Source organism: Schistocerca piceifrons, chromosome 8 (assembly GCF_021461385.2).
Source record: "Schistocerca piceifrons isolate TAMUIC-IGC-003096 chromosome 8, iqSchPice1.1, whole genome shotgun sequence".
Lineage (NCBI taxonomy): Eukaryota > Metazoa > Arthropoda > Insecta > Orthoptera > Acrididae > Schistocerca > Schistocerca piceifrons.
In genome coordinates, this window is record NC_060145.1 from 335,070,586 (window position 1) to 335,096,800 (window position 26,215).

The window sequence follows — 26,215 nt, forward strand, 5'->3', positions numbered from 1 at the left end:
GTGGCTCTGGTTATTTGCTTCTGTACCAGGTCGGGAGGGTAGTTGCGGGATGCGAAAGCTGTTTTCAGGTTGTTGGTGTAATGATTCAGGGATTCCGGACTGGAGCAGATTCGTTTGCCACGAAGACCTAGGCTTACCAACTGACCTGCCTACACTGTGATGCATTCTATGTGGGAATGACCAGCAACAAACTGTCCATTCGCATGAATGGACACAGGCAGACAGTGTTTGTTGGTAATGAGCATCACCCTGTGGCTAAACATGCCTTGGTGCACAGCCAGCACATCTTGGCACAGTGTTACACCGTCCGGGTTATCTGGATACTTCCCACCAACACCAACCTATCCGAACTCCGGAGATGGGAACTTGCCCTTTAGTATATCCTCTCTTCTCGTCATCCGCCAGGCCTCAATCTCCGCTAATTTCAAGTTGCCGCCACTCATACCTCACCTGTCTTTCAACAACTTCTTTGCCTCTACACTTCTGCCTCGACTGACATCTCTGCCCAAACTCTTTGTCTTTAAATATGTCTGCTTGTGTCTGTATGTGTGGATGGATATGTGCGTGTGTGTGAGTGTATACCTGTCCTTTTTTCCCCCTAAGGTAAGTCTTTCCGCTCCCGGGATTGGAATGACTCCTTACCCTCTCCTTTAAAACCCACTTCCTTTCGTCTTCCCCTCTCCTTACCTCTTTCCTGATGAGGCAACAGTTTGTTGCGAAAGCTTGAATTTTGTGTGTGTGTTTGTGTTTGTTTGTGTGTCTATCGACCTGCCAGCGCTTTTGTTCGGTAAGTCACCTCATCTTTGTTTTTATATATAATTTTTCCCACGTGGAATGTTTCCTTCCATTATATTGATGTTGTTTTTGATCAGAATTCAACAGTTTTGGAATAAACTTTGCTGCTACAAGTTTCATGCCCAAAGCATCCAAAAAAATTGTTGGGCATGTGCCAAAGGATATGCCAATATCATCAGCAACCTCCTTGATAGTGATTCGGCGATTTTCCAGAACCATTTTCTTTTCCCCTTCCACATTGTCATCAGTGATTGATGTGTAAGGACATCCGGGGTGGTCGTTATCTATTTTAACCTCCTTTAGAAGTTTGGAATCGGTGTTGACATCATTCAGCAATTCCTGAGTGATCTCCACACTATGTCATTTTTGGTTGAAATTCAACAATTTTGGAACAGACTTAGCTGCTACACATTTCATGTCCAAAACATGTGAAAAAATTGTTCGACATGAGCCAAAAGATATCCCAACGTGATCAGCAACCTCTCTGATTTTCCAGAACCATTTTCTGTACTTCTTCCGTATTTTCATCAGTGATTGATGTGCAGGGGTGTCAAAGGCGGTTATAGTCTTCAACTTCTTCTCGACCCTCTTTGAATGTTCATATCAGTTGTAAACTCTTGTGTTACTCATAGTAGTTTCACCAAAAGCCACGTCAATATTTCGAATTCAGTGCTGCACTTTATTCCATTCTTCTAGCAAAATTTAATGCAAGTCTTTGATCCCTCTTTTTCAAAAGTAAAAATTTGCCAAACACTCAAAAACACAAATAACCTTTTTGACTGTTAACAGTAAAATAAACATTCAAAACTGCTGAAAATGTAGCATCCAGCAGGAACCTGTGTACCAAGATGAAACAAATTTTTGATAATCAAATGTATAAAGCCTATGAAATTGAAAGCTTCCCATTACTTTTTGGTCACACCTTGTACATTGCAAAAGTGGCTGCTTCTGCCAGTCAGTGTGTTACTGGAATCACTTCACATCCCCATTGGTTCTCCTTTGTGATGGAATTTATGGAACACGATATATTGGGTGCATCATACCATAGATCCTGCTCCACACTACCATCTTCTCTGAATTATTGGGTGGGAATTGCCCTACAATCTCCTTTGACCTGCAGTCCTCGTGGCCTCAATCTCCACTAGCCACTGTCCCACAACTATATGTATCTCTGTCCCCAAGACCTCCACTTCACTCCTTTAATGTACACCCACCATGTTTCCTCTGCAGTATCCCTCTTCCCACTGTGTTTCCCTTTCGTGACCTATTCACTAAACTTTGTCATGTGTCGTCTTCTACCTGAACTACGACAAACTCACCAATGGCACATTCTTATCCCATTCCCTTAGTGTCTCTGCCACCCAGCTACCAATTCCCCACTTTTCTTCCCCCTCCTTTTTTGCACTGTCCACAGCACTTGACACAAGTCTTCACCCTAGTATGGCTGCAGGGCCTGTACAGTGTAGCCCCCAGCTATAGTGTTGCTCTCTCTCTCTCTCTCTCTCTCTCTCTCTCTCTCTCTCTCTCTCTCTCTCTGTGTGTGTGTGTGTGTGTGTGTGTGTGTGTGTGTGTGTTTTGTATGTAAGTTTATCGACTATTTCAGTCTTTTTTAGAAATTTTCTTGGTGGATAAAATATTTCATCATCTTTTGGGTATACATCCAGACAGTAATATTTCTTCTTCTGATATTTCAGCTGATAACGATACAGCCATTTTCAAGGTGATTTAGTGACTGAATTAAAATTACGTGATGGATAGATATACTGTGATTTTAATTCAGTCACCTACTTGCCTTGGAGATTATCAACCAAAATTTCGGAAGAAGAAATATTGCTGTCAGTGACGCACGCCTGAAAGATGATGGAACATATAAGTTTTTTTTATATGGTTGTCAACTGCTCAACTGTACTGTGAGTAACTACCTCTACTCCTTTTGATTATTTATTTACATAGTTTACACTCACACTGAAGCTCTTGAACCAGATCATATAAATTACAGTCTGCAATGTAGTTAGAAATGCTTTATTGCCTCTGTCATCTGTTACCACAAGTTTTTCCATTTTTTTCTATTAATTTTTCATTCATTCTCAGCTAGCTACCCTTTCTTCATCAGTAACGCTGTATTACAAAATTGTTAAGGCTATTGTGGCTACTTGTTGAAAAATTGCCTGTTGGCTTCTGTATTGGGTTCCTCGGCCAGTGTTTGTTTGATTATTTGTCTGGTGTTTCACCAGCACAAATGATTGGCATTGTCAAGGTTTCACCTCCATCCACCACCAGCAGACCAGCAGTGGAAGGTGAAGCTTTGATAATGCTGGTCACTAGTGCTGGCATAATGTTAGAAAAATCATCAAACAAAAATTGGCCAAGGAACTCAAGAAGAAGCCAACAGGCAATTTTTTAATGGTGTACTGTTTTTATGTGAATGTTTTTACCTGTAAGTCTCATATTTCTGCTCTCTCACTTCTCTGTCTTCAGTTTGGTGCAGTATTATATTTAACTTTCCTAAATCATCTTGGACTTTTGGAAACATTACTTCTTGGTTGTACTTTCCCGTAGACATGGTAAAGGCATCAATGGCAGTGAAGGCAAAGAAAGAATCTTTTGTAATGGTGAAGGTGGCAGAAGAAGCATCCCTTTCCTCGTGGGACCAAACACAGACTTGACAAGTAGTGTCTGTACCCCAAACATGTGGCTACAACCAGCATATAATTTATAGTAAATGGCTGTCTAAGCAGAAAGTAATGAGATAATACAACATTAATGTTCCCTCATGTGGAGCACTGCCATGACAATACTTTTAAATGGTATATTTACAAAAGAAATTAAGAAAAGAACAGAATTTGAGAGGGGGAGGAACCAGTGAGACTGAAAGCAGGGAATATAGGCTATACAAGCCATGAGAGGAAAAGCATGGAGTAGAGTGGAAATATTGTTAGGACAGAAACTAAAAATTCGGCTAAAAAAGGTAGAATATATAGACAGTAGTCTGATGATGATAAGGCGATAGTGAAAAACAAAAGGATGTTGGATTGTACAGCTATACATGTTAGCCAGCCAACATAAGATGAGGAGACAAAAAATTATTATAGAAAGAGGAAATAGAAATATCTGTGTTATTGTTTTGACGTTGGGAATGTTGTGGTGGATGAAGGAAACAAAGAAGATATGGTACAAAAATTTCAACTAGACACAAGGAATGATAGATTTGAAAGGTTAATTAATTATTTTAAATAAAGCTTCTTAGTTCTTGGGCAACACTATTTGGGAACCACAAAAGGAGGTGGTAAACTGGATTTCTAGTTTGAATGGAGAGAGGTATCAGTTGGACTGAATATTTATACAAAAAGAGATACGATCTGCCTGAAGAGTGCTTAAATACACCCAGGATCTGACATAAATATTCTACCACAACCTGGTGGTAGGGGAAACACAAGTACAGTTGTAGAAAGTATGGAGAGAAACAGATAAAGAGAAATTAAATATAGTGTGTCTGAGGAAGACAAGTGTTGAATTTACATTTGAAAACTCGTTTGTAGAAAAACTGGGAAAGGGTAGTGAGGAGAACACTATAAATCCGGAATGGATAAAAATAAGGGGCAGTCTTGTGGCAGCCACAAAAGAAGTTGTAGGAAACAGAAAGTACAAAAAAAAAAAAAAAAAAAATCAGGAAAGGAAAGGTAATTTAAAATAAGTTGAAAAAGACAGAATAGTGGAGAAAATGAAAGAATGTGGAGAATAGAGAAGGAAAATGATGAGTAGGAAATTGAATAATGAATTAAGAAGAGAAACAGAACATACAAGAGAAAAAATGCTGAAAGAGAAATGCGAGGAAATAGAGAAAATGAAGAAAGAGGGAAAGTATAGAAATATACAGCTTACCTAGGGAGAGAGTTTTTGAAATTAGGAAAAGAAAGATTAATTTGTAAATTGAAAGAACGAATGGCATGATAACCAAAGACACACAAGAAATGTTTATAGTTGACGAGAATATAAGGAGTGTATTGTGTGAGCTGCATCACAGCTCAAGCAATATATTACCTTCACAATACATATATTCGCCTATGAAATTTATTATTAATAATCCATCCCAATTCCAAAATAATAATGAAGTGCGTAGCTACAACATTAGAAGAATTAAATCTGACTTTGGCACAGAAAGAGGTGAATTATGCTGCCACAGAAATCTTTAATCATTTGCCAAATAGCATTAAAAGTCTGACAGATAGCCAACCAACATTTAAAAACAAATTAAAAGAATTTCTGAATGACAACTCCATCTACTCAGTAGATGAATTTTCGATATGAAGGGGAAAAAGAGAGAGAGAGAGAGAGAGAGAGAGAGAGAGAGAGAGAGAGAGAAATTAATTATATTGTGTAAAGAAAGCTTATGTTAAATTGACATGATCCACATCATTATGAAATGTTGTGATCATGATCTATGGAACAACTATTAATGTAATGTAATGTAAGGAGTTAGAAGGGGCAAATGTGTGTGCGCGCGCACATGCGCTACTACAGTGATACTAATTGAGAAACAGAAGTGTACCGAAAGTGTGAGGAACATGCAGCAAAAATATTGAGACTGATGAACAGAAAGTAATGTGGAAAGCTAAATTCACCCATTGCAGAGTAACAGTTTGGATTTAGGAGGACTCAGTGAACATGAGATGCAATTGGACTGCCAAGAAGTATAAGACAGAAATATGTGGAAGGAGTTAGAGGAATTTATACTATATTTGTTGACTTAGAAAAGCCTTTTGGCGAAGTACAGTGGAGCAAGTTGATGAGTATTTTGAAAAAGAAAGGAGTTGATGAGAAAGAGAGGAGATTGGTACAAAATTTAAATTTACAACAGAAGATAAGAGTAATAGTTGAAAATTAAATGTCTAAGGAAGTATGATTGAATGGAGATTGAGAGAAGGCTGCTCTCTTTCCTTTTTGCTCTTTAACATATTGTTGTGATGTGCTCCCTACTTCTATTGAACTATGTAACTGCCATCATGTGCGCCATTGTAGCATTCTGAAACTACAACACAAATATATCAGTCCAAGTTAAATAACCCTTTATCATAACACAAAATACGATCCAAATCCTCAAATTGCAGCAACTAAGGAAACTTTCATTAAAAAGAGGTACTTATTATGTGGAAAAGTGAATAAAGACCTCAGCAAGACCAGCCAAATGTTCTGTTTGGAGTGTTTAACACTATGGAGCCGAATATTTTCATTGAGAAGTGAGAACAAAATTAGGTTGGGAAGCATTTGAAATGTGGGCGTGGAGGAGGATGGAAAGGATTAGTTGGCCATAGAGAGTGATTTGTGAAGAGGTGCTGAACAGAATATAGGAGAAAAGAAGACTATTGGAAGTTATAAGAAAAAGGGGGAAAATTGGCGTGGGCGTCTATTGCAACAGAACTACTTGATAGTGAAAGCCTTAGAAGAATTAGTGTATGGTGAAGATAAAGGATGGTAGATGACATTAAAGCAAGTAGAATCCATGTGGATATGAAGAGTGTGCAGAAGACAAAAGGACTTCATGCAGAATACACAATAAAAATAGCAGTTTAATAATTGTTTCATGAGTCTGGTTTCTGATACGCATGGTGTGTGGAAGAAGAAGAAGACTTTATTTATTTATTTATTTATTTTTGACCATTCTGAGGCTGGCTGGCTGGCTTGCTTGCCTCTAACACATAGCCATACTGTAGGGCAGCCACAACAGAAGGGGCTCTATGAAGAGGCCAGGCTAATTTGTTGCTCTGTTGTTCCTAAAGTAGGGCAGCAGCTGTTTCAGTAATTATGAGGTCACGAATGTAGATGATTGGGCAATCTGGCTTGTAGAATTAACTAAATGGCCTTACTATAGTGGTACTGTGAATGACTGAAAGCAAGGGCAAACTACAGCCACCTTTTTTCCTGAGGGCACATGCCTCTGCTGTATGACTTCATGATGAGGACTTCCTTTTAGGTAAAATAATTGAGGTAAAATAGTCCCCCATTCAGATCTCTGGGTGGGGATAACTCAAGGGGATGTTGTCATCAGGAAAAGCAAGATTGGCATTCTACATGTCAGGATGTGGAATGTTCGATCACTTAATTGAGTAGATGAGTTAGAGAATTTATAAATGGAATTGAATATCCTGAAGTGAGATATGATGTGAATCACTGAGGTGCAGTGGCAGGAAGAACAGGATATCTGGGTAGGTAAGTGTGGGATATAAATACAAAATCAAATAGAGGTAATGCAGGACTAGGTCTCATAATGAACAAGACAGTATCATTGTGGTTAAACTATTACAAACAGCTTGGTGAACAAATTGGCATAGCCAGGGTAGACATGGAGCCAATACCCACCACTACAGTACTAGGTTTTATGCCTACTAGCTCCACAGGATCATGGGGTTCCTGGTTCAATTCCTGGTTGGGTTGGGGATTTTCTCTGCTCGGGGACTGGGTGTTTTTGTTGTCCTTGTCATTTCATCATCATCATCATTCGTGACACTGGCTAGATTGGATTGTGAAAAATTGGACTGTGTAAAAATTTGGACTTTGTATGGGTGCTGATGACCATGCAGTTGAGCCTCCTACAAACCAAACATCATCATTCAGATATAGTTATGGGACATGAAAATTGATTTATGGTGGAGGACTGGAATTTGATAGTAGGAAAACTAAAGGGAAGGAAAAGCAATAAGAGAATATGGAAGTGGAAGCCACTTGTTAGAATTTTGCACATAACACAATTCGATCATTGCTGACAGTTGGTTTCAGAATCATGAGAAAAGGCTGTATACCCAGAAGAGACCTGAAGACACTGGAAAGTCTCAGATTGCTTATATAATGGTAAGGAACAGATTTTGAAAGTAGTCTTTACACTGGAAGACATTTCCAGAGACAGATATGAACTCAGGCCATAGTTTTTTGCTTATAAGCTGCAGATTAAAACTGAAGAGATTGCAGAAAAAATTAACGAGATGGGACCCTGATAAATTGAAAGAACCAGAGAGGTTGTTGAGAGATTCTAAGTGAGCATTAGGCAATGATTGACTAAGACAACAGAAAGGAATGCGAGAAAAGTGGTTAGCATTGATGGATGAAAAAGTGAAGACAGCAGAGGATCAGATAAGTAAAAAGAAAGGTCATAGTAGAAATTCTTGAATTACACAGGAGAATACTGAATTTAATTGATGAGAGGAAAAATATAAGACTGAAACTGGCAAAAGAGAATGTAGGTGTCTAAAAAATGAGGCTGACAGAAAGTGCAAAATGGCTGAGCAGAAATGGCTAGAAGACAGATCCAAGACGGTAGAAGCACGCATAGCAAGGGGGAAGGTAGACGCCATCTATAGGAAAATTAGAAAGACCTTTGACAAAAAGGACAGTAGCTCTGAGAATATCAGGAGCTCAGATAAAAGCATGTACTAAGCATAGAAAGTAAAGCTGAAAGATAGAAGCAATAATAAAAGGGCTATACAAGGGAAATGAACTTGAAGATTCTAGTATAGGAAAGGAAGAGGAAGTAAATGAAGATGACATAGGAGATATGGTACTGTGAGAAGAACTTAAAGATCTAAGTCAGAATAAGGCCGCTGGAGTAGATGATAACCCATCAGAACCAGAGATGTCCTTGGAAGGACCAGGACATAGTTATTCTAACTGCTGCGCAAGATAGACAGAATACCTTCAGATTTCAGAAATAATGTAATAATTTCAAAGACAGCAGGTGTTGACAGTTGTGAATGCTACCAAAATATCCGTTTAATAAATCATGCTTAGCAAATACTGACACAAATTATTTACAGAAAAATGCAAAAACTGGTAGTAGCCAGCCTCAGGGAAGATCAGTTAGGTTTCTGGAGAAAGGTAGGAACATGTGAGGCAATACTGACCCAGTGACTTCTCTTAGAAGATAGGATAAAGAAAGGCAAACCTACTGTTGTAGCAAGAACAAACGTGATGTATGTGGAACATAGCACTTTATAAAGCACAGGGTGTATATGACCCGGGAGATCCGGGAAAAACCTGGGAATTTTTTAGAATTCCGAGATATTTTGTTTGTTTTAGTTTTCAGTTAAATTTTTGTAATTTTGAATTGTAAGAAATAATACTCTAACAAAGGATACCAGTAGCAAAATGTGTCAAGGGCTTTGGGAAGAGTATGCAATGCTTCATAACAACAAATTGCCTCCGATGGGCATGACGTCACAACTGTTTGCATTAAGCCTAGTTCATATGATGACATTGGGTTGCGCCCTTTGTTGTATGGAATGAGTTGCGTGCAAATGGTTTCATATTTGACTGTAGACATTGCAAAACCAGTATATACTTCAGTTTTGTCGTTTTGTGGGTTCCTGAGTCATACCTGAAATGAAAATTTTGGCAACTGCACGTCGCACGAGTTGCGTGGAATCGCTGCATAAGAAAAAAATAAGAAACGTGTTTTGCTTCATGACTGGTTAAAGAAAAGACATCAGCTCAATTGCTCAGCATCCTTGCTGAAATAATTTGTGATTGAAGACCCAAGAAGTTCTTTTATCTCAGAATGTCACCAGAACTGTTAGCATTTCTTCTAAATAGAGTTAATTATGCAATAAGGAATAAAGATATTGTAATGCATGAAGTACTGTCACCAGAACTGAAATTACATATCACATTGCATGCGTTACAATCGAGAAAACTCGGCGTGCCGTAAGATGCGGTTTCAGTTGGTGATGATGCTTTTTCATTAACACCAATAATTATTAACATTAACAGTAATAATTATTAACATTTACATCAGTAATTATTCAAAGCAGGCCTCTTTAAGAAGAGAATGGTTTGCATACTTCTGTCTTGAAGCTAGATCTGTACATTGGCAATATTTCAAAATTCAAACATATGTCAATGGGGAGCACTGCTTGCAACATTGAGTGGCCTAACTCAAACGATGGGATTTTAGTCTTGTAGACAAGAGCATTTCTACAACTAGAATTACGTTTGCTTGTATTTTTCTTAATTCAGATGTATATATGCTCCTAACTCAATAAATTTTACCGTGCAGCTCCGATATTGTCAAACTATCCACGTTCTGATCCCACACGACAGTCTCAGGATCAGAAATATGTTGCTTATTTTTGTAATAAGCATCACTGAAAATCCACAAACACCTATGCAAAGCATATACATCCAAAAAGTGAACATTATTCTCCATTCCCCACCCCATATTTCAGTTTGTCTACATTCTACGAACACACACAATCCCAAAACCCATGCAATTAGTGTCGCCAAAGTTGGAACACACCGAAACTGTTTAGTTTCACTGACGAGTTGTGCAAATGTGCGGCGCTGATGCGCAGTGGCCGGTAGCGCAGTTGCCCGCAACCTAGTGTCGTCGTGTAAACTATGCTTTAGATTCATGTGAGCAGTTGCGAGCGGGCCCATGTGCATGCACAGTTGATTCGTGCCTGTACCTTCTCCCGTTTCTGGCTACAAAAGTGTGGCTGTTAGATGTATAAGCAAGTAGCAAGATGCTACCCGGAAAACTTTTTGTGGCGCGTGCAAGCTGCCATATTCACTGGGAACAAACCGGGGTATCTGCCCCGGGCGGCAATTTTAGTCGAGCATTAATCACCTTGCAGAACAATGAAATTGTTTTTGTCATTTTGCTAGGGAAATGTGGCTTTATTAATCTTTTCCGCTGAGGCAGTCAGTTTATTTGAAACGAAGTGTTTAATTCGACACTGTTGGCTAGTTTCAACTGTTTGCTGCATTTCAATTGAGCATGTTTTTCATCTTCTAGCATGTATGGCATTATGCCACAATAAAGAACCAAAAATGAGATACTACTGTACTGGTACTCCAAGAAAATTTACAGCCGAATCTGGACATACGAATGTGGACTCTAAGCTGAATTATGGATTTTAGTTCGGTTCACGAAATTCCTCTGATGTCTTGTTTCTTTTATTACATAATGTAAGATATTTTAATGTTTTACACGTCCAAAAATACAGGCTTCCTGTGTCATCGTAGCTGCGCAAGCATGGTGACGCCTATTATCCAGCGCTCTCTGGCAACTGCTGAAACAAACCTCTTTCTAACAGGTCGTGGGAAAATATTGCGAATTATTGATTGAAAGGCATTACTTTCAAAGTATATTTCCTTTTATGCAAGATGAAATAAGTGTGAGAATGTGCTATGAATTTCTTAAATCACAGAGCATTTGACTCTCATTTAAAAATCAACTGTTTGAGGACAACCATTTAGGAAAAATTTCGAGCCCAGAAGAGCAGACATTTATGACGGTATTAAAAATTTTACTGGCACATTTGTGTGATGTATCTTAATGCGTAACACACGCAAAATAGATCAACATTATACATGAAAGTTTAGCTTATCTTGCAGTTTATTAATCGTCGAGATCAATATTATATGTGAAAGCTCTGCTTTTCTTGTAGCAACACTACGTATATTAATTTACACCATTAACTTTTCCTATTTGTGTGCACATGCTACTTAACAGTGATAAAGCTATAGGCTGACTCCATCACGTGTCCTAAGCTCTGAATATCCACTGTATCGGCTGGCGAGATCACATGACATGAGCTATGACGGGCTTATAAAAGCGCGTCACCCAATCTCAATTTCAATGCTTGGAAATTAACATGCGCTGTTCGGTGGAATTCGAATTTATACTTCCGTAATACGAAAATATGCAGCATACAGGGTCTTTTTTTCCCGAGTTTCGCTTTCTAAAGGGTTGAGAAATTCTATGTCGGTGTATAAAACGATAACCATTCAAAGGATTGATAAGTTTTACAGTTACAAGGAAAAGTACACTGTCACTAAACACGGAAAAAGTGTATTTTCACCTGGTAGAAAGTGTGTTTTTAACCGGGAGATCTGTTTTTTTTTCCTTCTCCACATACACACCCTGGCACCCTGGAGCAACACATAAAATATAGGTTATGTGTAGCACCGAACACATTAACTGAACAACGGTAATACAGAGTAAAGAATAGGCTAAGTACTTGTTTGCGATCACTTAAATAAAGCTGTTTCTTTGATGGCTCACCAGAGCGTGCAAGGGAGTCGACCCATGTGACCCTGTGAACTGAAATCGTGCATGTCATGTGTGAAGGTACGTGACTCCTTCCTTGCAGGGGGTGGGAAAACCACATACATACATAAAAAACACTAAACAGTAGGCGCACAAAAATGCATGGTAGAGAAAAGAAAGGCGCTAGTACTGTGAGGGAGGGTCAGGAGGAAGGGGGCAGAAACACTGCTTTCACAAGGCACTGAGATTACAAGTCACAGAAACAATGACAAAATGACAATCCTGACCTGCATTTCATCATCTGATGATGGCATGGCTGCAGCATATGTGACAGGCAGACACCAGTGACTAGGGGCAGAAGTGATGAGGAGCCGGGTTAGCACACCATCCCCCCACTCATGAGAGGCCAGTGGGCAGGACCAGGGACGGTGTCTCCATAGCGATGTCCTCTTCAAGGTCAGCGGTCGGTGCTGGAGGCGTTGGAGAAAACGGCCTCACAGGACTCGGCTGCAGCATCAGGTGCAGTTCGGGCTGTACCGGTGATGGCAGTGGAGGAGTGGATGCAGAAGCAGGAACCCCAGACAGTGATCTGCTAGGCAGCAAAGCCCCCCCCCCCCCCCCTCCCACCCGTCCGTTGGGAACCAGATCGTCTGTGACACAGGAACAGGGGTGGTGGGCCCTCTGGAACAAGCCTTGCCATGGGCAGCCACCGCATAAGACTGATGATGCAATATATACTACTCCTGCCCAGTTGAAATCCTTTGTGATATGCTCCAAGTTATTTGTGAAGCTTTTCTTGAATTCTTGTGGGAATAATTTTGGAGGTAATTTTATATGTGGCATCTAGAAGGAGTATTCCCAATAATTATTCAGCTTTAACCTATTGGATATTTGTACCATAGAGTGTTCATCACTTTGTTCTGTTACTCAGATGTTATTACTTCAGAATCCCAGATGTCAATAACAAGTTCGTGTAGGCTTTGCAGGATTTGATAATCAGCATATTTAACTGTCCACTGGTTCCACAGTATCAGTGATTTATAAAGGAGAGAAGTAACTTTACTATACAAAATTTATAATGCAGAGCTACAGCAAGTCAAGTCAGTAATAATAATTACATACCAAATATTTTATGTCAAAATTCCGTGAAAACTTAACAAAAAGTTTTTACCAAATGCTGCTGCCCACCATGAAAGCTGCAATGCCTATTAGTGGGCAGTAGGGACCAAGGGACCAGGTTGATATCACTACTTTAAAGGGCAAGTTGAATAAAATCTGCTATCAGCCACAGTTTATTTATTTAAAGCATAATTGGTTTTTTGCATATGTCGATCTTCAGCTGATTATACATTCAATTTTGTGCTTCCACATTCATTGTTAGAGTTCACTATTTAACACAGAAGGTAAATTACATTATGTTGACTAGAGAGACATAAAAGAAAACACTGGAAGTAACGTAGTGACAGTAGTTGAATATATTAAAAGTACTGCTAGGCATTTTTCCTTGCCTGGAGGACTGGAACAGGATGCACTAAACCTCAAAGAGGCCAGTTGTGGAGCTACTTGACTGAGAAGTAGCAGCTCCAGGTCATGAAAACTGACGACGACAGGAAGAGCTGTGTGCTGGCCCACACCCCTCCATACTGCATCCAGTGAGATCATTGGCAGAGGATGTCATGGCGGTCGGTTGGTACTGAAGGGCCCAACAGGGCCTATGGATGGAGTCTACATTTACATTTATTTACATATAGGTGAAGTACCCAAAAGGTAATTGATATTCCTTTGGATCTTTGCAGCTGAATAATTTCTTTAATTGTTCTGTTAGTATTATGGCTTTTTTAAATTTATTGTTATTTATTTATGTAATTATTATTAACTGTTGCGTGCCGTTTTCTCATTTCCATTTTTCATCTTAGGTGTAGGAGGAATATATTTCGACTGTTACTGTTTAAACATTTTGTAATAGTCTCTTGTTTTATACTGATTGACTACCTTGTCTATCATTTTGAACATAATTTTACTTTGATAACTGCTTCTAAATCTACTAATTTCTTCAGCTACTTGTCCTCTAGTATTATTTTTTCTCAGGATTGTTTAGAGTTTCTTATTTGATCATTGAACCATGCTTCGTGCCTTGTTCTTTGTTTCAGCAGGCATGTTTATTCCTCCTTTTAACAGTAGCAATTTATTTGGCTCTGGCTTTCAGTTTATTATCATCTTCATTTTATCACCTGGATGTGTTTTAGATCTTTTTGTTTAAACTTTATTGCTTTTTAAATAAGTGATATGATAATTCCTCCTCTTTAGAAATATTTGGTTTCCTTTTTAGTGTAAATGTGATTTTTATTATTGAAATGTAAGTCAATATCTACCCTGTAGAGAACTGTGGCGTTATGTCATTCTATGTAGTAATTTTTATCCCTGCTTTCGTGATCAGCTTAGCCCTCCTTCAGTTTTATGTTGGGATATTTTCAGGTAATTAGTTTAACATAGTACACACTAAAATCTGATAATATCTAGGATTAGTCCATTGCCTACACCAAGTTGATATGATCTTTGACTATTAATATATGAGTTGGTCATTTTCCTACCATTGTGCAATATTGCCTTTTTTTGTACTGTTTCTCCATTGAATTCTTCAAACAAGATTTTAATATGTGCTGCAGGGATATTGAATATCATTTGGTCAATCTTTTTTCAATTTTTTTCTGCTTGTTTTCATAATTTTTTGGCATCTGATATTTATAGAAGTGTATGTATTGCTCTCTACTTCAAGTTTTAAGGTTACTTATCCTCATAGAGTTCAAGAAGTTGTGTTGTTATCCACTAGAAACCCCTGTCTGAAATGAGGGCCAGTCTTCATGTTATTTTTCCTGAAGGTCCTTTGTAAATATGATACATCGCAGAGTCCATTAAATCCTAATCTGAGCTCCAAAGTTCTTGAAGAGGTGCAATTAAGATCTTTTCTTGATGCATTACAGCAGTTAAATCCTTCAACTTGCTTAGTTTCATTAGAAGGTAGTGTTTCATTTTGCAAGTACAGACATATTACAGACCAATATCCCTAACATTAGTTTGGTGAAGAGTTATTGAACAAGTTCTTAGTTCAAGTAAAATATATTTCCTCAAGACAGAAATGCCTTTGTGCACAAATCAGTACATATTTAGAAAGCGTCACTCATGTGAAATTCAGCTTGCCCTTTTCTCCCATATCATCCTGTGAACCATGGATGAAGGGCACCATGCAGAATCAATATTCATAAAGTTCCAAAAAGCATTTCACACAGTGCCTCGCTGGAGACTTTTAACAAAGGTGCGAGCACATGCAGTAGGCTCCCAGATAGATAAGTGGCTCGAAGACTTCTTACATTATATAGCCCAGTATATTGCCCTTGCAGACGAACGGTATCATCAGGTGTGCCTCAGGGTGATGTGATAGGACCGTTATTATTCTCTACATTTATAAGTGATCTGATGGGGCAGGGTGAGCAGCAATCTGCAGCTGTTTGCTGATGATGCTGTGATGTACGGGAAGGCTTTATCATTGAGTGACTGTAGAAGGATACAAGATGACTGAAACAAAATTTCTAGTTGATGTGATGAATGGGAGATAGCTGTAAATTAGGACTGTTGATATTTTTGAAAATGTTGGTAATCCAATGTATTGATATTTAAGAAAATATCATTATCAACCCTCGATAAATTGAAAAAAGTATTGATATACCAACAAAACAAATATCAATGTTCCAGCCTATAAAAATATCAGCTGCACATTGTAAATATACTGCCGGTTTTAGATCTGTATATTTAAGTACTGATTTATTATTAGATATTCTGTACATCAGCAGGTCAGCTGCCTGTTTGTCCCCCTTCTACATCTCATATACATCTGCATGATTACTCTGCTATTCACAATAAAATGCCTGTCAGAGGGCTCAATGAACCACGTCTCTCTACCATTCCACTCTCGAATGGCGTGCGGAAAAAACAAGCATTTAAATTTTTCTGTGCAAGCCCTGATTTCTCTTGGAATCAATTTGTCATCCCCTGTTGATAGCACTCATTACTTCATGAGTATAAAGAGCTAGTTGTGTTTCACAAGAACGATATTTTCTGAATCTGTGCTGACTGTGTGTCAATAAATTATTTTCTTTGAGGTACTTCATAATGTTCGAATACAGGATCTGTTCCAAAACCCTGCTACCAATCACGATTTTATCATGATGATCATTTCTTCCTATGTAGGTTGGTGCCAACAGAATGTTTTCGCAATTGGAGGAGAAAACTGGTGATTGAAATTTCATGAGAAGATCCCATCGCAATGAAAAACGCCTTTGTTTTAATTATTGCTACTACAATTCACATATCATATCTGTGGCACTATCTCCCCTATTTCGCGATAACACAAAACCAGCTGACCTTCTTTGTACTTTTTTGGTGTCATCCGTCAGACCCACCTCATGAAGATGCTACACCGCACAGCAGTACTCCAGAATATGGCGGACAAGTGTGGTTTAAGCTGTCACTTTAGTAGATCTGTTGCACCTTCTAAGTGTTGCTCCAATGAATCGCAGTCTTTGGTTTTCTCTACCCACAACATTATCTATGTGCTTGTTCCAATTTAGGTTATTTGTAATTGTAATGCCTAAGCATTTAGTTGAATTTATAGCCTTCAGATTTGTGTGACTTATCACGTAATTCACACAACTCTGAAGGCTATAAATTCAACTAAATACTTAGGGACTTATCACGTAATTCAAAATCAAATAGGGGTAATGCAGGAGTAGGTTTAATAATGAATAAAACAATAGGAATGCGGGTAAGCTACTACAAACAGCACAGCGAACGCATTGTTGTGGCCAAGATAGACACGAAGCCCACGCCTACGACAGTAGTACAAGTCTATATTCCAACTAGCTCTGCAGATGACGAAGAAATTGAAGAAATGTGTGATGAAATAAAAGAAATTATTCAGATAGTGAAGGGAGATGAAAATTTAATAGTCATGGGTGACTGGAATTCGGTAGTAGGAAAAGGGAGAGAAGGAAACGTAGTAGGTGAATATGGATTGGTATGGATTGGGGGTAAGAAATGAAAGAGGAAGCCGCCTGGTGGAATTTTGCACAGAGCACAACTTAATCATAGTTAACACTTGGTTCAAGAATCATAAAAGAAGGTTGTATACATGGAAGAAGCCTGGAGATACTAAAAGGTATCAGATAGATTATATAATGGTAAGACAGAGATGTAGGAACCAGCTTTTAAATTGTAAGACATTTCCAGGGGCAGATGTGGACTCTGACCACAATCTATTGGTTACGAACTGTAGATTAAAACTGAAGAAACTGCAAAATGGTGGGAATTTAAGGAGATGGGACCTGGATAAACTGACTAAACCAGAGGTTGTACAGAGTTTCAGGGAGAGCATAAGGGAACAATTGACAAGAATGGGGGAAAGAAATACAGTAGAAGAAGAATGGGTAGCTTTGAGGGATGAAGTAGTGAAGGCAGCAGAGGATCAAGTAGGTAAAAAGATGAGGGCTAGTAGAAATCCTTGGGTGACAGAAGAAATATTGAATTTAATTGACAAAAGGAGAAAATATAAAAATGCAGTAAATGAAGCAGGCAAAAAGGAATACAAATGTCTCCAAAATGAGATCGACAGGAAGTGCAAAATGGCTAAGCAGGCATGGCTAGAGGACAAATGTAAGGATGTAGAGGCTTATCTTACTAGGGGTAAGATAGATACTGCCTAAAGGAAAATTAAAGAGACCTTTGGAGAAAAGAGAATGACTTGTATGAATATCAAGAGCTCAGATGGGAACCCAGTTCTAAGCAAAGAAGGGAAAGCAGAAAGGTGGAAGGAGTATATAGAGGATCTATACAAGGGTGATGTACTTGAGGGCAATGTTATAGAAATGGAAGAGGATGTAGATGAAGATGAAATGGGAGATATGATACTGCGTGAAGAGTTTGATAGAGCACTGAAAGAACTAAGTCGAAACAAGGACCCGGGAGTAGACAACATTCCATCAGAACTACTGACAGCCTTGGGAGAGCCAGTCCTGACAAAACCCTACCATCTGGTGAGCAAGATATATGAGACAGGTGAAATACCCTCAGACTTCAAGAAGAATATAATAATTCCAATCCCAAAGAAAGCAGGTGTTGACAGATGTGAAAATTACCAAACTATCAGTTTAATTAGTCACGGCTGCAAAATACTAACGCGAATTCTTTACAGACGAATGGAAAAACTAGTTGAAACCGACCTCGGGGAAGATCAGTTTGGATTCCGTAGAAATATTGGAACACGTGATGCAATACTGACCCTATGACTTATCTTAGAAGGTAGATTAAGGAAAGGCAAACCTACGTTTCTAGCATTTGTAGACTTAGAGAAAGCTTTTGACACTGTTGACTGGAATACTCTCTTTCAAATTCTGAAGATGGGAGGGGTAAAATACAGGGAGCGAAAGGCTATTTACAATTTGTACAGAAACCAGATGGCAATTATAATAGTTGAGGGACATGAAAGGGAAGCAGTGGTTGGGAAGGGAGTAAGACAGGGTTGTAGACTCTCTCCAATGTTATTCAATCTGTATATTGAGCAAGCAGTGAAGGAAACAAAAGAAAAATTTGGAGTAGGTATTAAAATCCATGGAGAAGAAATAAAAACTTTGAGGTTTGCCGATGACATCGTAATTCTGTCAGAGACAGCAGAGGACTTGGAAGAGCAGTTGAACGGAATGGATCGTGTCTTGAAAGGAGGATATAAGATGAACATCAACAAAAGCAAAACGAAGATAATGGAATGTAGTCAAGTTAACTCGGATGATGCTGAGGGAATTAGATTAGGAAATGAGACACTTAAGGTAGTAAAGGAGTTTTGCTATTTGGGGAGCAAAATAACTGATGATGGTCGAAGTAGAGAGGACATAAAATGTAGACTGGCAATGGCAAGGAAAGCGTTTCTGAAGAAGAGAAATTTGTTAACATCGAGTATAGATTTAAGTGTCAGGAAGTCGTTTCTGAAAGTGTTTGTATGGAGTGTAGCCATGTATGGAAGTGAAACATGGACGATAAATAGTTTGGACAAGAAGAGAATAGAAGCTTTCGAAATGTGGTGCTACAGAAGAATGCTGAAGATTAGATGGGTAGATCACATAACTAATGAGGAGGTATTGAATAGAATTGGGGAGAAGAGGAGCTTGTGGCACAACTTGACTAGAAGAAGGGATCGGTTGGTAGGACATGTTCTGACACATCGAGGGATCACCAATTTAGTATTGGAGGGCAGCGTGGAGGGTAAAAATCGTAGAGGGAGACCAAGAGATGAATACACTAAGCAGATTCAGAAGGATGTAGGTTGCAGTAGTTACCGGGAGATGAAGAAGCTTGCACAGGATAGAGTAGCATGGAGAGCTGCATCAAACCAGTCTCAGGACTGAAGACCACAACAACAACAACAACATCTTTCAATTGCCGTCAATACTATCTCTTTGAAATCATTCCACAGCTTTTCTGTGCTTACATGATCAGATTGGAAGGAGTGTTAACTTTGCATTTCTTCTTGATAGTTGTAGATGTTACGGTATTCAGCCTAGCAGCAACTGCCTTGTGGTTGCTAATCCCTGTATTCGTCACGATACTCACTATTTGTCCAGGATTATTTGTTGCTAAGAGGTTCATGAGATCTGTAGAGGTGTTGGCATTCTCCCTCTGTAAATCTGTGAATTTCAGTGCACAAAAATGATCGGGTGTGGGTGTCACGTGGCGACAATGTCAAAGAGGATCTCCGAGTCGGCGAAGGAGAAGACCGTTTGTTTTTGTTTGACTTCTTGAAGTCTTTCCGTCTGGCAGAGGAAGATTTAGATGTTTGTTGGCTGGAGGGATGTAGGAAGTCTTTGCGATAGTATTTCTTCTCTCTTTTCCTTCCTGACGGTTGTGTATCAGGTGAATTTGGCCCGGGAGACAGATGTTTGGTGGTTTGTCGCACAGTTGGACAAGTTGACGATGATGCTACCATGACACTGGGTGATTTCACAACCCCAGTGCTGTATTTGAGGTCGCATGTCTGCATGGCCGTGTCCTTCATTAAATGAGATGTAGCAAGAACAGTACTGTAAGTGCCAGATGGTAGAACTGTTTTCAACACTCTTGTAACCAAGCCAGACATTTCACTGTATCAGTCGATATAATTGTAGTATGTCCAGTGAGTTTGTTAAGCACATTGTGGAAAGATACATTCGCCAATGCCAGCTCACATAGCAAAACACCTGCAGCAGATTTAAGGGTGGCCATAGGCTTCAGTTGTGACAACCAGCCGATATTTACAGCAACCTCTCCAGTCTACCTGTTGACAACAATCGTGTACATCCTGGTTTTCACCTGGACTGTTGTCTACCTAATGCAGTACCATCTTCACTCACCATTCAGCTAACAGTTGAGTTTTCAGTGAACAAACTGACTGCATATGGGTGCACTGAGATGATGTATTGTATTCCAGTGCTTCCCAATTGAACTTACAAACAGTGTTGTGTGTGAGTTATTCAACAAAATTGCAAAATACTGTGTTGGCCTAGAGGTATCCACTTCCATTTTTTTTTTGTTTTTTTTTTTGTTTTATGTATTTCCAGGAGAGTGAGCAACTGTTTCTTTCTGTGATTTATTTGTAAATAATTTGTACTTCATAAACTCTTTGTTATTGAAGAAACAGACTCACAACAAACATTCCTAGGAGAAACTCACAAATACTCAATGTTGTAAAACAAAGAAAGAATCCATGTTAGTAAAGTATGAGAACAGATGATGATATTTTGTGTTTAGGCCGGGAGAGGATGATAACGGGATGGACAGGAAAAGAAACAGACATTTAAAAATGGCCTAGAGTGCATTTCAGAAAGTAAATAGGGTTTTAAAACTTAAGCTTTCAACATGTCTGAAAAGAAAAGTTTTTACTTATGGTAGTGAGTCATATACTCTTGATGTAAAACCCAATGAAAGCTGAAGGTTGTTCAGTAGGCATTGGAGAGATGCACACTGAGAATTACTAGGAGAAGCCAGAGAACAAACAAATAGATCAGCGAATAGCCGGAGGTGGAAGACTTATTTTGACTGTAGTGAAAGTAAAATGGAAGTGGCCATGACATGGAGCAAGCAAATAATGATGGTTAGACAAAAGAAGTTCTTCGCTGTTTTTACTGATGACTCAGTAACTACTCTTGCAGATAATAACTGATACTTAAAATTTATTCTTAATCTTTGGTATTTACTCTGTAATGAGTTTTAAATGTAGTCACAATGATCCAATATGGCATTACTTTAGTTTACTACATTGTAGCTGTAGGAAACAATATGTATGTGAACTGCACGATGAATGCTGCAGTAGTGACACCAAAATTATTTAGGGCTTCAGCAATAAAAATTGGATAATATTGGAACAAATAAGCCCCCAGTCACAAATATTAAGTCAAAATTGACCAGGTTTCGACGCTACTATGTGCGATGTCTTCAGAATTAAACTAACTGTTCTAAAACATATTACATATATAATACAGTAATAAAATTAAAGCTTGTACTGACTGGAAAGAGATGCAGTACTTACAAGTCACATTTTAAAAAATGTAAGCCGGAAAGGCGACGTCATTCTGAAGACGACGCTCATAGTAGCATCGAAACCTGGTCAGTTTTGACTTAATATTTGTGACCGAGGGCTTATTTGTTCTAATATAATTCTGACACGGTCACAGTTTTTTTTTTTTTCTGCCTATAGGGAGTTCTGTCATCTGTGGAACGTCTTCGGACACAGGTGCAGGAGCCTTACGAGCGCCTGGAACGACAGACCCGAGTCCTGGCACGCCTGCATGCCACTTCTGACACACTGCGCCATGCAGCAAGAACGCAACATCTTGCCCGAAAGCTTGAAGCGCAGGTTCAGGCTGGGGATATAAGCAAGGCTGCTCATTCCCTTAATGAAATTGGTAAGTTGTCTTACCACAAGTGATGCAGCGTTGTTTCTTATCTTCGTTGGATGCCAGATAATGATTGTGGGAAAATGAGAATATCAGTAGAACTGCAAATAGAAGCAGCTTTCTATTAGGTTGATGCATAAGTTCGTAGCGTTTTTGTTTTACATGTTGATATTTCAGTTGATATGGGTTTATTTATTATTGTTATTTTTAATTTGTAATTCATTGTTGCTATTTGAGTTTATGTATTGTCATTTTGGCATTCGGAGCTAGTAAGTGGAGCAGTGGACGCTAGTGAAAGGAGTGCCAAGTGGAGAAAATCAGAACATTTCTGACATTTTCTTCTGCTCAAGTTCAATAGAGGGATGAGAGAAGCAGAGGCAGCGAAATTGTGTATCTGGTGGAACAGTGATGGTGGGGTGTACTATGAATTGCTTCCCCAAGGTGTAAACATCACTGTTGACGTTTATTGCCCACACCTGAGACACCTTGCATATGAAATCCAAGAATGACAACCAGGAAGATTGTGTGAAGTGATGCAACTCCACGATAATGGCCACCCACATTTTGCTAGACTGCGTTGGGAAGTCATTCCGCACCCCTCTTATTCGCCTGATCTCACACCCTTAGATTTTTCAGCATTTACGCTGAGTATTCAACAACCTTCAAGGAACTTCCTTTCCAGATGAAAGTGAGCTCCAAACATGGTTCGACAAATTCTTCACTCAAAACCATATGATTTGCTTCTTCACTCAGAACCACATGATTTACACAGTCGTGAAATTGAAAAGTTACCTCAGCATTGGCAGACAGTTTTAAATAGTGAAGGAGAACATATTATTGATGAGTGTAGTCTTTGTTATGTATATCTGCTGTGTTCAGTAAACTTACGGGAAAATATTACAGATTCATGCATCAACCCAATACAAAAACCTTTAGGCTATTGTAACAGATAATAACTGAACAGTATGTGTTTGCTGTCAGGTTTTAAGCATTAAACTGAAAAATTGTATCAGTATTATCTGCTCCTTATAATCTTTCTTTTTCTCTGCTGTAGACAGATTAATTTTGCTCATGCTATGAAGCAGTCATATAGCAATTTTCTACAAATGTCAATATGGAAAGTTCTTGCAGAATGCAAATAATGTAGGAGTAAAAATCACAAGTCACCAAATAATAGAAATAGTAAGTCGTTGACAGGAACATAAAAATAGTTTGCTAGCTTTATGGGGAAGCCATTTTTGAGGAGGTAGAATTTGTATGCTGCAATGAGTTAAGGATTTCATCACACAGACGAGTATACTTCTTTTGATTTTCATGCTTTCTCATTATCCTCTCACCCGAAAGGAAAGCAAAAAAAGCACATAGAATGACAGCTGTAAGTTGAACAGAGTAATTGAAAAGGCAAGAATAACATGCATAGAAACTTAAAAGGACTGTCTTTTGGAGCAGTGTTGTTGACAGTAAATCACACACTTACAAGCTGAGGTAAAGACTCACTTTTTGGTATGAATGTTTGCTTCATTTAAAATTATAAGAAAGGAAAAGATGAGCAGTAGATAGTGAAGCTAAGACATAAACAGAAAAAAGGGCTTTTAACACACCTGGTCAGAAAATTGTTCACTACAGACCTCTCAAGAAGAGAACATTCCACATTGAATATAAAATAGCATAGAAAAGCAACAAATTATGTGTTTTTAGTGACATTACTTAAATATTTATTTACATAAAACATTGCAAAAATATGTTTTTTTATGTGAAAGAGAATTTGTATGATTCAAGTGTGCTGTTTTGGAATTACTGTCTCAGTCACAGTTTTTATGTATACGGAAAAAAATATTTATCTAAATAAAAATCTATTCCCTACTGATGGATAAATAAACACATACTCTTGCTTGTACTATTACAAAGCAAAAAAGTTGTTGCTTCCAACTAGTAATTTGAAGCCAGAAAAAGAGAAATGCAGATGTGTGATTTAAATAAACTTTTGGATATGTGTTCATGACATGTAAGCCACAGAGTATTGTATGTATCTACACCTTTGATTTTCAATTTTTGAAGAGGCAGTACCTATTTATCTTGTTGTTACCTTTACTTTAAATTTTGGATGCATTGCAGACTACTAGACTTGTCACAGTATGAAATTACTTTTTTGGTTTTCAGCTCAGTTGGCAGAAGATGTTGATCTTACAGGCCTTGAAATGCTAGAAGCAGACCAGCGAGCCATACAGAACCATCGTGGTCAGGTTGAACAGAAAGGGCAGGCTTTACTGGCCCAGGGTCTTTCTACAAACAACAATGGCCAAGTGAGTATTTTGACAGTTCTGTGGTTGGTACATTAACATCTGTGTTACTGGATATTTATTCCAGTTTACTTTTCAATTTTGGTCTCACTTGTCAGCTAGTAAAAGTTTAAAAGTTGTTTCAGCTTTGATCTCACTTGTCAGCTAATTAAAGTTGTTTCTGATAACCACAAATGAAGGTAAAATCATGAGGACTGTACTTACGGCCTGAGACAATTGGGTGATTTCATGACAAGTGGTCTAGTTTTAGAGATGTTCTACATCTGACTATCGCAGAGATTGTACAAGTTTTAGGTTCAAGTATGCTAAATGATCAAAAGGGTGTATGCAAATTTATTGCTGACACATTTTAATACTTTCTGAATGGAAGCCTCATAAGTGGCTTCAATTTAAAAAAAAAAAAAAGATTGACACTAGAAATAACTATGGATACTGGCTGTGTAAGGTTAAGGCAAGATACAGGAAAGTGGATAACTGGAGACTTAAAGGTTATGAGTGAGGTATGGGTGAGGGATGGTACTGGAGGGAGATAAAAATATATGAGCAGTTCAATGAGTTGAAGAGAGAGGAGAAAGTAGAAGGTTTGACTGTATTGACCTTAATGTTTGAGGGTGGTGATGGTAATCTCTAATGGTCATAGTTTTTACTATGATTGTGGTAGTGAGGTGTTGGTGATAGCAGCAATAGTGGGGAATCATGGTACAGAATTGCGCACTGATGTTGCTTAAATACACCATCTCTTCTCACCTCCAGTCTGAGTATATTTGTCTGCTTTCTGCTACACTTAGAAATAGTCTTACTTTTTGTCAGTTTCCATTCTTTAATACCATTTTCTATTGATACATCTTCATCATCTACTGCTTTTCTGTCCATATGCACTAGTTTACCTATTTGCAGACTCAACAGTTGAAAAATCATCCTATATATTGTTTTACTGCTGTTCAGTAACTTTCAAAAGTATGCACATCACAAAGTAACAATGCATTGCCATAGAGCAGTTACCTACATTTGATACAGTTGTGGGATTCAGTTTGTGTTTTGGAGGAAACCCGAAAAACAGTTCAGATAGTAAAGTAGGATTGTTTGACTGCTCAAAGAGCTCTCCTGTACAACACGTAGAAGCACCCTAATATGGGACTGTAACCTCCCTCCCCTGTATGTCGTCTCGTGCTTCATTGCAGTAGTTTAGTTTACGGCGATCAACTTTGGTAAGGGATTGTTTGTGTTGTAGTAGCATATGACTGTGTTGCATGAAATGAAAAAATGTCTCTTTACTTGATGAGCATCAAAGTTCCTCAAATTTAAGTGAAAAAGTTGCTTTCAAAGGATAACAGTACATATTATTTTTACTTTGTTTATTGAATTCATAATGTTATAATATTGTATCACTATTGATAATAGATAATACTGACACACTTTTTCCACTGCAGATTCTTCTTCATCACTCACTACATATTTCATTCAATTTTGTGGTTTTTACATGCAGGCTGAATTGTAATATGTGAGCTGCCTTTTTTAGTTTCTAGTGCTGAAGATGGCAGTTGTTGAATCATTTGGATGTATTTATATATTTTTTTAAGTTATGTCTGCGGTTCTTGGTGCTCTGATTCACCAAGATTTTGTCTTCTATTGCTTTATAGCAAATAAATACCAGTGGCAGCATTAATGTTAACTATGTTGAATCTTTACAATTAATTAAATGTATAATGTGTGTTTCACAGGTGTGTACAGCTATTCAGGTTTTCCACAGTCTTGGAAACTTGCCAGCTGTAGCTGAAGACGTTCTTACAGCTGCACAAGGTCGTGTAGCTTCTGCAATTGACAGAGCTCTGGATGTACAAGCCTTGAGCCAAAGCTCCATGGCTGACATCAGTACACCAGCAGGACGAACAAGGGGTGAGCAATACTTTTGGCGAAAGCAAATGACATTTATCAACTAGATAAGAAGTTAAGCCTTATGACTACACTTTGTATAAATGTTTCTTGATGTGATTTCGTTACGTCATGATTTTAAAACCATATTAGTGAGTTTTAAAAGGTGTCCACTGTTGATATGCTTTATTCCTCTCTTTTTTATTTCTTATCCACGCAGCTGTATTTATTGTTAT

General features: G+C 38.4%; 1 protein-coding gene across 1 annotated transcript in view; it reads left to right on the top strand.

Annotated features, from left to right (window-relative positions):
* The window catches only part of LOC124712013 (conserved oligomeric Golgi complex subunit 5), a 151,341-nt gene that overhangs the window by 28,493 nt on the left and 96,633 nt on the right, over positions 1–26,215 (top strand). Inside the window, exons 4-6 of the mRNA XM_047242305.1 lie at positions 21,609–21,816; positions 23,968–24,110; positions 25,829–26,003. Of these exons, the coding sequence (XP_047098261.1) occupies positions 21,609–21,816; positions 23,968–24,110; positions 25,829–26,003 (526 nt within the window). The remainder of the gene's footprint in view (positions 1–21,608; positions 21,817–23,967; positions 24,111–25,828; positions 26,004–26,215) is intronic.